This window comes from Cheilinus undulatus, linkage group 18 (assembly GCF_018320785.1).
Source record: "Cheilinus undulatus linkage group 18, ASM1832078v1, whole genome shotgun sequence".
NCBI classification, from domain to species: Eukaryota; Metazoa; Chordata; class Actinopteri; order Labriformes; family Labridae; genus Cheilinus; species Cheilinus undulatus.
Window position 1 is genome coordinate 38,150,828 of NC_054882.1, and position 15,086 is coordinate 38,165,913.

Below are 15,086 nucleotides of genomic sequence, written 5' to 3' on the forward strand. Positions count from 1 at the left end.
GCAGGTAATAGCTCCGCTGACCACAGCATTATGACATGTGATAGCTTCTCTTCTCCATTTCCCTTTGCCTTCATCAAACAGGCCAGGACTGTCAGTCAGCAACAATGAGATGCCAAAGATTCTTTTGAGAAATTCCTCTTAGTTTTTTGCCCAAGGGAACTCCAACCGTGTTTGTTTAAGGGGACGAGAATGCAAGCTTGCCAAAAAGACACCACACATCAAAGGTGCTAAAGTGTTATCTTCATGCTGCAGGCACACAGCATGACATTGCAAAGATACAACAATCAGTCACTGACATTAGATGACTTCAGTGTTGGTGTCTTTCAAGAGCATGAGTTGGATCATTCAGTCAGTCTTTCGTTTTCTCCATCTGTGTCTGTACTGTACACACACACTATCTGGAATTCATTTTAAATGCCCAACAAATTTAGATCAACTGCAACAATGTTAAGCTGCTGTGCTTATTAAAATATATCTGCCAAATTTATATTCCCATGACAAGCCAGTATCTTATAAACAAAGCAAAGGCCTTAAACACTCAGTTACTTACAGGAAAACGCATGAAGGGTAGCACACACAAAAATCTATGAGATAAAATCTTAAGGGTCCAAAGCAGGTAAAAAAATTTAAATTTCTCATCGTTATTCCTGACATGCAAAAGTAACTTAATATGTCAGCCATGTGATAATTATTAGGACATCCTTGGCTTAATGTCTGTGTTTTGTAAGACATGACCAGAAATTTGAGAAATTCAGAAAATTCAACTTTGTTCTACACATCTAGGAATAAAAAGACTGTAATGATCCCAGAATTTTTAACTTTGATATTACACTAGTGAAATTTCAAACAATATCAATGGTCATTGGATAACTAGGCAACAAAAATAGAGACGCTCAACATCTAATATTGGGTTAAATATTGTTTTTTGTTATAAAAACCTGCAGGCAAACTATTGCCTCTGCTCTGATTTGCAAAAAAACAAAAAAACAAAAAAACAAAAAAAACTAGGGCTGCACAACTTTATCAGCATTATCAGTATCAACAGAAATTAACTAAAAATTAAACTCTCCGTATTTGTACATTAGTATGTTTACAGCTGAAATATCAGCTGTGGATATCTGCAGGTCAGCATATATACTAGGGGTGGGAATCACCAGTGGCATCATAATATATTATCATGATACTTGGGTCACAATTCGATATTATTGCGATTTTAAACATTTTGCTATACAGTGAGTATTGCAATACCATATATTGCGATCTATAAGCTTTTTTCAACTGTTTAGCTTATTAAGCATTAGTCTTGTTCTCATGTTTGTCGTATTTCTGCAGTATTTTATTTCCAGTAGCATTTCTGGCAAATCTCATGTGTCATGTCCATCTCATTCGTGACCTGCTTGCATTCCTAATGTCCTTCCCCTGGTTCTGCCATGTTTTTTTGTACTAACTTTAATCCTGCTCTATGACCGTCACCTCTACCGATATGGCAACAAACAATCGTCCAAACAATTGATTTTATTTTTCTATTACCATAAACTTCAGTTCATATTAGCAATTAATTTGAAAAAAAAAATAGATACTTGGTTCAAGAGACGATACGATATATATCACCAGACACAATATCGCGATACTATGCTGTATCGATTTTTTCTCCCAGCCCTAATATACATGTTTTTACAGGCTTAAACAGAATCAATTGACCTACCTCTGCTGAAGTGTTTTTTCATCCTCATTCCTTTAAGTGTGCTCTAAGGTCTGGATTTAGGTCTCTACTACAGCTTCCTTAAAGTTTAAAGTGTATTTTAAGGACTGACATTTGTTAATTTGTTCTAAAGCTGAACAATTTGGGAAAAAATCTTATTGCAATTTTTCTACCCAGTATTGCAATTGCAATTTGAAATGCGATTATTCCTTAAGTTCCTCATCTTATGTATTTTCTAACAAACAAGCAATAACTCGTTCTATATCACAATGAACCTAATATTAGACTAAATAAGGCCTCAACAATTTTGAAAAAATACATCATTGTAATGATTTTGACTTGTATTGTAAACTGGAGATGAATTGTTGTATTGTCATTCTCATATTTAATAAGACAAAATTATAAAAATGAAGAAAGTAGGATTATTTTTAGACTATTCTAGGAAGAGGCTCTTGAATGATTGCATAATTATGTAATACATAACATCTCTGCTGCAAGAAAAAAGTTTTAAACTGTTATTTTGACATAGATTCCAGGTTAAAGAAATATTGCAACTTCTGTGATTTGAAAATTGCAGCAGGCCATATTGCGATTTAATCAAATTTTTGATTTATTGCCCTGCCCTAATTTGTTCATTCTTAAACTTTGAATTATGTGCTCTAGGACTGAAGTTTTAGGTCAGAACTACATTTCAGTGTCAGTATCAATACTGGTAGCCAAAATTATTTTGTGGATATCAGCAAAAATCCAATATCGTGCATCCCTATTATTTGCACTTGAGAAGAATGTGCTCTTATTGTGTTATTTCAAGCACTAGAATTGTTGTCTCAGGGAACCACCATGCAAACTTGCTGTTTAATTTAGGGATGCACAATATTGGATTTTTGCCGATATCTGATATTTACAGATTCATTTTAGCCAATACCGATATCATTACTGATATTTAAAAATGCTTTTTAGACAAGACATTTCTGTCCTTTTGGACACACTTTAAGGCAATGATTCTCAACTGGTCAAGCCAGAGGACCCACCACTGACTGTAATGTGAAGTAGAGACCCAAATTTCTAATTTTTATTTAATGAATTCAACAAAAAATGCTGAAATTTGGACCTTGGAAGGAACACAACAAAAGGCTTAACAAAGAGACTGGCTAACACTTTAGGAGGACTTGCATGCAAACAATTCATTTCAACATTATAACCCATTTTGGTTGGTTTTTTTTAAAGGTGACAAGACATTTACAAATTATCATATGAAAACTAACTTTCCTGAAAATATTTTCATCCAAGATAACAGAAATAAGTGAAGATATCAGGAAAACATTAGAATTTACCATTTTTCCTGCAAAAAAAGTATATAGGGCTTCAGTATCAGAGATACTTTACCTTTTTTTTCCTGAAACCAGTTCATGACCCACTGAAAATAGCCCCATGATCCACTTTTGGGTCCAGACCCACCAGTTGAGAACCACTGCTTTAAGGTTTGAGGACAGCCAAGGGAACAAACTTCAGTCGTTGAAAAACACTTCAAAGCTTAAAGAATGAGGATTAAATAAAGAAAAAGACCTCAACGGACATAGATCTGTTGGTTCAGCCTAAATCTCCACATAGACAAAGTTTACAGTCAATGTACCCTGAAATACACGTGCTAAATATCGACAGAAATTTAGATATCTGCCGTTTTTTAGCTAATATCTGCCGATACGATACCAAACCAATAATATCGTGCATCCCTAGTTTAATCAGGAGAATCAACTTCAATAACAGGTCACTTCTATTATGGGAAAGATATAATTTTTACAATTTTAAAAAATGGTGTACATATTTGTATCAGCTAAATGATTTTGGTAATATCAGGATATCAGCTAAAATTAAATATTGTGCTTCTGACAACAACAACAAACAAACAAACAACAAACAAAAAAAAAACAAGTAATGTTAGATTTTTCCTGCAACCTTTAATGGATGTATACCTCTCCTACACAGACTGTTGTTTTAACACAAGAAAAGTTTCAAAGTGTCATTTCGCAGGATGATATGAAACTGGTTTAACACTTAAAATACAAAGAGGGTGTGTCCTTCCTGAAGAACTGAGTAGTGTGATACTGTGGCATATTGCTGGTAAACATTAACAGCTACTGATTCAAATTTATTCACGTTAAAAGTTAATAATATCTTCAGATAATACGAGCATAGAAAACAGTGATAAGTCACACTCTTGACATTGAAACTACACCCAGTTGCATGGTTATCTTACGTTTACACAGCAGAAAACAGACATACCATTCTCTAGTAGTGGTAGCATGAAAGGCTACTAAACTGTAAAAACACAGCTGGTAAATGTTTTGTTCTTTTGCAGCACTTTAAATAATCAGCCTGTTAGAATTCATTCAGTATGAGGGTCCAAAATCCTTCCAACTGCGTTTTTAATTGATCAGAATATCCGGATATAAGTTCATAGACAGTCTAAGGTTACTTCTAAAAACAACAAAACAACTTTATATTTTCACCTTGGTCAGTACAACCTCTTTACTTGTCAGCAATGAATTAGCAATTTTGATTTATCAGTCATTATACAGAGCAAAGACCAATATTAATGAAATGGTCTCACTACTGAGTAACCCAATACTACAAGATGAAACTGCCAAGTAATGAAAAGCTGATTCATCAAAACTAAACACACGACTCTGTTGTGACTGTCAAATACCATATATAACACTAGCATGTGGGTTTATAAAGACATGGATGGGTTTATTTCTTTCTTTTGACAGCGTGGAGTGACAGCTAGCGCAAAGTGAGTAGCATTAGCTGTTTTGGTTAGCCCGCTATACTATCAAAGTACCCCTTGAGTAGCTAGGCTCTAATTAGCTTGGCTTTCAGTACAATAAGAGTTAATGAAGCTGGCTTCAACCTTCGAACTAAACCCACACTAAAACCAAAAGTATTTTATTTAACAACTATTGGTCAATTACCCAGCGTTATCAGGCGAATTTTAGCAGCTAACTAGCTAGTCTGCTCCTTCCTGCGGCACCTGTTGATAACAAAGCCGCTTCAGACCGAAACAGTGAAGTACTCACTCCGATTCTGAGGCGTTCCCGTACCCCCTCGGCTGATAAATCCAACCGGGAACTCGTCCTGAGGTGTTTCTTTAAAGTGAAACAATACTCGTTCGTTTAGTACTATCCTAATTCACAGTTTGACTCAGACAGACTTGTTGCTCGTCGCAGCAGGGCAGAGTTCCCTCTCCTCCTCTCAGACTGTCATCTCAGCCCCACACAGGGGGCGGGGACAACATGCCAACGGCTGGATGAAACAAAGAAGCTGATTGGTTGAGGCGATGACAGGAATCTCGCTCGAACCAATCAGAATTGCTGCTACGTCTATGGAATGTGGTCAGCGAACGCTACACTTTATGATTGAGTAATGATTGAAAAATCTGTTAATACATGGTAAATTTAGGTAAAAGGGTCCTGTGGTCTACTTGATGTCGTACAAAAGATTTAAGGATATGTAATTAAATGTACACAGGCTTCTTGTTAAGTAACATGTTAAAAAATTAGGGGGGAAATAAGATATTTAAATTTTCAGTGCTAGGGTATTAGGATGCTCACTTTGGAGCTAAAACACAATGTCCAGGTAAAATGGGGAATGGAGATTTTGTATGAAATCTTTTTCATTTTATGGCAAATTTTAAACAACAATCTTCTCTGATGTGCCATTCAAATTACCAAACAGAGCTTTTAGACAAAGATAACCAAAGTAAATGCAAATTAAGGTTTTAAATGTTGATTTTATCTGTTTAGGGGGGAAAAGCCACCTGGCCATCTGGGAACAAGTCCCTCCCCAAATTATGAATTAACTGTGATTAACAACACTTTTTGGAAAGCTGACTTAATTTCACTAGCCACACCCAAGCCCAATTACTGCCAGACCTGCTGAATCAAAAATTAACTTCAATAAGCCTGACTGAAAAAGTGAAGTAGGCTAAAAGAAAGCAACACATTATGCCGCCCTCTGAAGAAATTCAACAACAGTTGAATCTTACAAAGCCATTTATAAAGCTTTGGGACTCCAGTGAACCACAGCAAGAGCCATTATCCACCAATGGGGAAAACTTGGAACAGTGGTGAACCTTTCCAGGAGTGGCCAGCCTACCAACATGATTTAAAGAGAGCTTTAACAACTCATCCAGGAGGTCAGAAAAGAACCCAGAACACAATATAAAGACCAAAATTAAAGCAAAATATATTTCAAATTTTATTGCAAAGAACATGAAATCTTTTAGTAATCAAAGATGATAGAAATATTTTGTTTATTACTTTATTATGTATGTGGCATGTATTGGATCATGTTTTCTTCATGTTTCATATTGTGGCCTCTGAGCTACCACTGTCCTAACACATATGTAGATTGGGAAATAGATTCAGTTGAGTCTCATCAGTTCCAAATTAAAGGCAAAGCTTACCCTCCAGTTATTTCCCAATCACTTTTATACGGTGAGTTTTTAGGCATTTTAAACTAAAGAAAGTTGTGCCTACTTACCTTGAATTTTTCATAGGAATTAAATGATTCTGAAATACTTTAATTGGTGTTGTTACACATGCTATCAGAGCTTTGATACTACTAAAATGACATGCGCAAACAGCAGGTACAGAATAATCAGGATTATTTTTATTAATTCATCTTCAGTTTCAATAATATCATTACAGAAAAAAACATCCTCTTCATTATATTTATACAGTAGTAGTAGAATGCTGTGTCATTGCTTCATTACAAGTGCTGGTCATAGTTTATAGTGTGTGCAGTGTGACACTGAGTTCAGTCCAGTGTTACGAATCACTCAGTACAAAGGCAGTTTAACAACAACCTGCTTCTTCTTACTCAAATGGATCGATCTGGGTTTGATTGGTTCTCCTTGGGCAGGTGCCAGGACGTGTTCCGATGCTGTGTTCATGTCATATAATGAACACAGGAGCTTCAAAAACAAAGTAAAGGTATTTTTCAATACAAATTGGTCTTCGGTGTTTAATCTTCTACAAAACTTTCCATTTCTCCTACGTGACTTGAACGCAGCACAAGTCACTGACAGATTGATTTATGGTGCATCTGAGGTAACTGGGAAGTTTCAAACCTCTGAGCCAGTGGAATAAATAAGAAGACTGTTTTGGTACATAAAGCCAGAGCTTTAAAGTTTATCAAGATAAAAATGATCTAGATAGATGATCCACTTGTTCTTTTTTTTCAAGGGGAAACTGGATGGCATCAGCCAATCCCAACACAGACTACCAAATCCACACTGGCAGTGGTGTAGAGGAGTAGTTCAGCATTATTAAAGTGGGGTTGTATGAGGTACTTGAGTATGGCCACAGTATAGTGCTGAGAATTTACTCCATACTGCACACATTTACCCATATATCATGTTTTAAGGCTTGATTTTCTTAAAATTAGGCCAATTATGTGATACTAACCACCCTGTGCGCTTAACTGAATAACCTAAATTTGGTGCTGGCTGGTCCCTCCTTACAGGCACCACATTGACCAGTATCTCCTGTAGCTTACAAACTTACGATTTACAAGTAACTCATACAACCTACTTCCAAAATACATATATAAACTGTGTTATTATAAATTTACAACGTTGATATTGTAGAATTTATTTAAACAATGTTGTTGAATCCGGTTCTCTGCTGGAAAAATGATAATCACTGTAATCCCAACCTTACTCAGAGTATTAAACAAGAAAAACTGGAGATTGTTACACAGTTTTTTAAATTGGATTACATGAATTTAGCTAAACACAATAATTCTTTGTTATCCAGTCTGTTAGTTCTGATCCTGATGGATTACTTTTGAACAACTGGACTCTCAACGCTCTCGCTTCACAAAGATAATCGTTTAAACGTCTGTTTATAAGTGTCTCATTAAGCCCAGGTGCTGCACCTCTGGTCTAATGCCTGGAAGTGAAACCTGCCCAAAGAGAATGACACGCCCCCTTTTATGGGCATGCAATAGAGGAGAAGGGGGGGGGGGGGGGGGGTAAGTGGGGGGGAGAGAGGTGAGGGAAGGTGTGGAGGAAGACTGTATCAGCCATTAGGAGAGGGGTCAAAGCTCAGAAGTTCTGACTAGTGCTGCATTCAAATCACAAAGAAAAGGTAGGAGACACAAGAAGTCAACTCTGAGGGTAATCGAGGATGATCAGGAGCAGTCTACAGCTATGAAAAAACTATTATGTCAACTTGGCGTCTTTACATAACAATAACTTCAAAAAGGAACTGGATTTTCTAATTTGACCTGAATGCAGCATTAGACTTTTGGGGTTTGTTGGCACTGATCGTACTGACAGGAAGAATCAGAGGAGCATGAGGAGTTAAGGTGTGGTGCATTGGTGAATGCTTGGTAATCACAGGTTGCATTTGATGCATTAAATGGTCCTTGTTAATCGGTAAACAATTTAATTTTGGTGTTTAATCAGCAGGAAACTAATCAGCCTATAAGCTTGTTAATGCTAACAGTAAACTCAGCCTAAGGTGTCTACATTTCTCAGTGTAGCTCTGACTACAAACAGCACATTGAGAGAGAAGCAGTCAAATGATTTAGATTTTTTTTTAACAAGCACCTTTACACCGTCTTGGTAGGAACACACCAGTTGTGTAGTTTACGAGCACCTGAACACAACACCCTGCCTTCAAGTGATGTTGAGTTGGAAGATTTTTCACAGCTCGTTCATTCATGATTTGAAAAAAATATATATATTTAAAAAAAACATGGGATTGGCCATCTTGGAGAGTCTTTAATCTTTGGCTAATAAAAGTATAAGGCTGATAATATTCAGTGATTTTCTTTTTAACAACAAATCCCATCAAATGACACAAACCAAGGGATTCTATCTATTTGCATTCATTGTGTTTCCCAAATAATATCTATTGTAATAACCTTGTATATTGTACAAAGGCCTAACACGGCCACTGTGAAAATGGGGGGAAAAAAATCCATCTTTGTAGGAGACAAAAACTCAAACCTTTGGAGTTTAATAGACCTTAAACTAATCTAAAACCAAACACATTTTTTAGTTTAAACATTGCTAAATAACAGGGGAAAAAACTCAGATTTTCAAGTTTAAAAGTTTTCAATTTATGAGGAAAAAACCCCTCTAAATCTTAAAGTTAAAAAATGTTGTCAATTTACCAGGCAAAAACTAATCTATTTCTTTACTTTTAAATTTGCAAATTTAAGGAGAAGAAACACTTAAAAATTTGTAAGTTTGAAAGTGGTTATACTGCAAGAAAAAAAAAAGTAAACATCTGAGTTTAACAGTTAATTCTCAAATTTTGATGTTAAAGTTGAACTTTATCTTTAAAACTTAAAAGTTTCTTGTTTTTAAGTCTTACTTTTATGAAATAAAGTCATAAATTTATGATAAACGAAACTCAGAGAACTGGTTGGGTCGTCTCCCTGATGCTATCAGTCGTTTATTTCTGGATAGCCCCACTTCACAACGATGTCTCTGTGAATCCCGGAGGCTAATAATAATGTGATGATTCTTGGCTACAAGTATTTCCTTATTGCTCAGTCCCAGAAAAATGTTTAATTTGATCAGGTTCTCATCTGCAGTCAAGACAAACAGCCTCATCTTGTATGAATTTCTTCTAAGCAATAGGCTTTTTGCAGACTCGAAAATTTTAAGTTCTGTTGCTTGTTAATTTTTTCCACTTTTTTCCACTGGAAAATCAGATGTTTTTTCACGTTAAGTTTACAACTTTCTGCACTCAAAAATTCTAAACTGGGTTTCCTGTTAATTTTTTGACTTGATAATTTTAACTTTCTCTGTTTTTCTATGATAATGTGTTAATATCTCAGAAAACAAGAAAAATGTAGACATTATGACAGAAAACAGAGGTAAATAAAAATATATTTATGCATATCCTCTGAAATGATATCTTTTTAAAAGTTTGCTTTGTCCTGTCTCTTGTTTTTTCATCTAAGGTCCAAAATGAAAATGTTTCGATTTATGGCTGTATGCAGATGAACATTTCTGGATATTTGGGGTAGTGATTTGTCATAAAGGAGGTAGTGGTGGGTCCTGGGGCTAGACCAGTAGTGATCCACTGATTTATTTGAAGTATGACCCATTTTGAAGGAACACTGTAATTATGCGACCTGACATGTCAGATAGTCTGTTTCACATATCCGGGGCAAGGGATATATTTCACATCCATCAGAGCAATGCGCCATAGAGCAGTGGTTCTGCTCTGGACACTGTTGCCACTTTACACCAATTTTACCAAATGTCAACCCTTTCTCATAATCTTTTAACACCAATTTTGCCAATTTTAGAACATTTATGCCACCTAAAACCCATTTTTGTACATTTTAAACCCTTTCCATCACTTTTTTCTGCCTGTTTTTGCCAATTGTAACACAATTCCTGCCACTTTCTGCCTATTGTTGCCTCTGTTGACCCATTATTGCCTCTATCAATCACTTTTTACAACCTTTTTTGTCCATTTTAACCACACTTGACCCATTTTTGTGAGTTTACATCAAATTTTCATCCCATTCCACATAATTTCCACCATTTTTTGCACTTAAAAGCCACTTCAGCCACTTTTTAATCCCTTCTTACCACTTTTTGTGCCCGTTTTTGCCACTTTAACCCAAATATATTCTTTAGGAATCTAATTTCACCACCTTTTCCACCATTTTTTTGTCATTATTAACCAATTTCAGCCATTTTAACCCATTTTAATTATGTTTTAATTCATTTAAAGAAGGCTATTGACTACACAAATGAATCAATAAAGATATTTGTTTCTTGGATAAGAGTGATTATTACTCAGGTCAAATATAAAATATGGTTTTCACAGCTTAACTTCACAATGGACCATGGTTTTGCTCACCTCCATAGGCCCCCAGTTTGGCTGGGTCCCATGGAGGTCCCATATCTGGGAAGAGCCAAAACTTAAAAAACATATCATAAAGGGTGATTAGACGCATATTCTGTTGGTCAATTTTATGACAGGCATTTCAGAGTGAAAAACATGCAGTATGATGCAGTAATCATGAGCAGCCATGAAAGTAAACTACATAACATGAACTCAACAGGCAGCTGTTACTGTTTACCCCTATCAGTGGAACCAGTTGGTAAATTAAACTCTTACTGAAGCTGGTAAGGAAAAGGGCAATAAACATCTTTTCCTACAAGAAAAGCTTACAGTTGCACTTCTTTTTATTAATCAACATCATCCAGTTCTGATAAAACAGCTGCTATAGTTGTATTTCAGCTATCTGCTTCACTAGCTGCCATTGTTCACCAGCTTGGAGTAATACTAAACCCGGCCTATAGTTGCTACCTCATTTTCTCAAATGATGCAGACTTGTTCGTTCCTTAGCACAGGCGCAAACATTTCGGTTTGCTTGGGAGACAGGTTTACCTGAAGACAGACATGGAATCTGGGCAATTCACAGCTTTGCAAGGTTAGCAGTTGTACACACAGGTATTTATTTTTTGAGACAGTAACATTTGAAGATTGATAAACATATAGCTTTGTCTATATTCTCTTGAATCCTTCTTTTAAATTATAAATATTAAGCTACATATCAGCCTTAAAACAGCAAGCCTTAGTAAAAAGTTTTATACTGTGTCCAGGATCGGTTCAGAAACTAAAGTGTAGGAGTAAAAACTGTGGTTTCAAGTCATTCAGTGGGATCTGTATAAAAAGAAAGGAAAATATCACAAGCTTTATCCTTTTATAGTAGTTAAACTTTTGACTTGGCACTTTTATAAAAGACTAACTCAGTATGACATGTTTGTGTTTTATGCCTTTAAATTATGAATAAACAGCACTTGAATGCAGGGTTACTGTTGTATTAATCTATCAGCGTCCCATCTGTGATATAAAATGACTATGTTTTTTTATAGAAGCAATAATATTTGATGTAAGGATCAGAGGAATCATTCCAGTATGGCCACTGACCCACCGTTAAGAGCTTCATGGCTTTCATAGATGAGTTTTAGTGTCTTAGGATGGTTAAAAAGTGTAATATCTTAAAAAAAAAAAAAAAACTTGTCTTTGTATTTTCTCCTTTTTTCCCCCAAAAAGGGTAATATTTTCTGCACTGGCACAAACTATATCAGCAGCTTTGATCAAAAGATATCTTTAAAAGTCTTTAGTTCATACATATCTGTCAATACTGATGTAAGGGTCAGTGTTTGAGGAGCAGATGTAGTGGTAGTGCAAGGAGAGGTAATCAAGGAGTTTCTATATCGAAAAGAAGAAGAAGAAGAAGAAAGAGTAGAAGTAGAAGAAGAAGAGAGAAAGAAGGGGCAGAGAAGGAAAAAAGGCGAGGCGGAGTGGAGGACGGAGGAGAAAGTTTCTATATCTCTATATCTACCAGGGAAAAATGTCAAACGCACAAAGCAAATGAACTGGGAGAAGAGGGCATGATAACTACTAAGATGATAATATTCAATCAGAACCATGATAATAATAATAAATAGAATATTAATTAAGAATATTAATAATCATTATCATCAGGATAATAATAATAATATTACAGAATAAATCTCATATTTCATATATTTTTTCACATTTTTTTCTCCATTGAAATACAGTGATCTCCTCAGAGCAGACCAATGAGGACTCAGCCTTCGCTGGCTCCGATTGGCTGTTGCATATGACATCACAGCTAATGGCGACCAGGTAGACATGCATCACTTCCTGCCCCCGCCCGTTTCCTGTCCAGACAGGAAGTCCTGGCACTGCCATGGTAATCGGTAGCGAGTGACGTTGAAGTCTGTGGAGAAAATGATTCCGTTGTGTTGTCGTTAAACTTTCTCTAACACATTCAGGCATCCAGTGAGGAGACAGGAGAGTAACGTACCTGCATCATAGCCGTCCGATGACCATGACGTCCACGACCTCTCCTTTGTGCAGCTCCACATACTGCTCCGTTTTAGGAGGCAACATCAGCAGACCGTTGGCGCTACGCATCGACATTAACCTGCTGGAGACCTGGTTACCTGCACAAACAGAGACAAGAGGATTAGAGACGTGTCAGCCTGCAGTGCTCAAAGGGGACATATTATGCAAAAATCACTTTTCAGTCTTTTGTAACAAAAAAGTTGTGCCCATGGCCTGTCCGCAATTCCCTCAAGTACAAGAAAAATCCATTCCCTCCCTCCCTCTTTTTCTCTACTTTTCAGAAAATGTGTGCTAAAACAAGCTGTTCTCAGATTCTCCCCTCATGATGTCATGTGGGAAGTTAGTACCGCCCCCAGGTTAGGTTGGCCCTCCCGTCTAGGAAGAAAGTTCCGCCCTCCTCTCCTGACCTTCCTCCAAGCTGCCAGCTAAGATGAGGATCAGGAGTGCCACATCCAATTCCTGAGAGGGGTGGAGTCAGGGGCGGAGACAAACAGCTCAGTAAGATTTAAAGCTACAGACAGAAACGGCTCGTTCTGAGCAGGGCTGAAGCAGAGGGGTTTTCAGACATGCAAAAATCCAATACTGGAGGTTTTTTTCAGAAACAAACTTCACAGGCATGCTTTGAGGACCTCTGAGACAAATATAAAGGTGTCTTAAAATATGTCTCCTTTAACCTTTTTTTAAGTATTATGCCACACTCTTAGGCTAGTTAAAATGACACTGGCTGCTGGATGCTTTTTATGTTCCAGAGTTCATCATATTCTTTAAAAATAAAATCAACAACTATCTAAAATGCTGTTTAAATGTGTGACACTTGTGTGACTTGCATTACTCTGCAGTTAAATTATGTCTAATTGGTCTGCCAGCCACAGCCAGTCTTCAGACCTCCTTGCTCGTAAACATCCACATGCCATTGCTGGTTACTCATCACCCACGTTGAGTGCTTGGACCTGACACAGCCTACATATTAGAGGCTATCCATTCACTGAGCTGGTTTAAGCCAAGGTCAGACAACATGTTATACAGGGACTATCTGCATTTTTTGGAAAGCTAAGCTCAATTTCACTCTTCACATCCAGGCCTGATTACTGTCAGACCTGCTGAATCAACAAAGTCACCGTCATCTATCAGTCTGGAAAGGGTTACAAAGTCATTTCCAAGGCTTTGGGACTCCAGCGAACCATGGTGAGAGCCATTACCCACAAATGGAAAAACTGGGAACAGTGGTGAACCTTCCCAGGAGTGCCCACCCTACCAAAATGACTCAAAGAGTGCATCGATGACTCATCCAGGAGGTCACAAAAGAACCCAGGAAAACATCTAAATCATGCCAGCCTCACTTGACTCACTTAAGACCGGCGTTCATGATTCAACAATAACAAAGAGACTGGGCAGAAAAGGCGTCCATGGGAGAGCTCCAAGACTTGCCTGTAATTTGAAAATCCTGATGATCCCCAAGATTTTTAGGAAAATATTCTGTGGACTGACAAGACAAAGGCTGAACATTTTGGAAGGTGTGTGTCCAACAGGAAATACAGTATGTTATTTTGAGCAAATTTGCCAAAATTGGGATATTTTTCTCCATCGCAGGGGGTCATACTTGGATCAGTGAGTCCTTGGGCTTTGCGATGGGTTATGTTGAGTAGCAATCAGCTGCTGCCCCACTACAGCAGAAAAAACTATGGTGCACAAAGTACCCATGATTAATGTGATAAAAAAAAAAATTTTCATGATTAATGCTTTAACACTGACAGTCCTAATCCTGATAGCCATCACACTCCTGGATTCTTGCATCAAAATCATCTTTGTGTGCAGTAAATGTGTACGTGTCCTCACCTGTGCTTTGTGCCCAGGGCAGTGGCTCCTGGTGATGCCAGGTGAGAATACAGCGATGGTACTCTGGCCTTGGATCCAGCTTCACATCACAGGAAAGCTGAAAAACACAACAGTGACAATAAAACACTGATACAGGATTTTAGATTGTCTAGAATCTAACATTGTTATTCAGAATTACTACTCCATACTTTAATGACCTTAGGATGAAGCAAGGCCAGCTGTTTCCCCAAATATAAATAGCACTTTAAAAGTTCTTAGATGTCATCTTGTGTGTTTTTTGTTTTCTTTTACCCTAGCTTTAATGATTGTTGGTCTCGGGTCCAGTATGCCTTGCATTTTTCTCAGAGCAGGAATAACAAACAGGTTACACGTCACCACTGCAGATACGGGGTTACCTAGAGAAAACAACAAAATTCCTGATGATAACAGGATCATTAATACAATGCATGCTTCTGAACTATCCAATGTGTTGACTGGAAGTGATTTTGTGACTGTTTTTGTCTTTAGAGAGAAGTAAAAATGTCTGTTTCTTGATCAAATTGACATATTTTAAAGTTAAAGAGAATACCTTTCTCTGCAGGGATCCCTTCTAATCACACATGAAGCTATGCACATGGACATCTTTA

At 37.0% G+C, this 15,086-nt stretch overlaps 2 protein-coding genes across 4 annotated transcripts in view; both read right to left on the minus strand.

The window, feature by feature from the left end:
- The window catches only part of pals1a (protein associated with LIN7 1, MAGUK family member a), a 51,199-nt gene extending 46,251 nt beyond the window's left edge, over positions 1 to 4,948 (minus strand). Inside the window, exon 1 of the mRNA XM_041812259.1 lies at positions 4,780 to 4,948. The gene's annotated coding sequence lies outside the window, so the exon portion shown is untranslated. The remainder of the gene's footprint in view (positions 1 to 4,779) is intronic.
- Positions 4,949 to 10,522: 5,574 nt separating this feature from the next.
- gphna (gephyrin a) overlaps positions 10,523 to 15,086 on the minus strand; it is a 41,053-nt gene continuing 36,489 nt past the window's right edge. For all 3 annotated transcript variants that reach the window (XM_041813373.1, XM_041813371.1, XM_041813372.1), the window contains 4 exons: positions 14,752 to 14,855; positions 14,461 to 14,557; positions 12,584 to 12,722; positions 10,523 to 12,496 (listed from right to left, as the gene is read on the minus strand). In XM_041813373.1, coding sequence (XP_041669307.1) covers positions 12,589 to 12,722; positions 14,461 to 14,557; positions 14,752 to 14,855 — 335 coding nt within the window. In that variant the 3' untranslated portion in view covers positions 10,523 to 12,496; positions 12,584 to 12,588. The remainder of the gene's footprint in view (positions 12,497 to 12,583; positions 12,723 to 14,460; positions 14,558 to 14,751; positions 14,856 to 15,086) is intronic.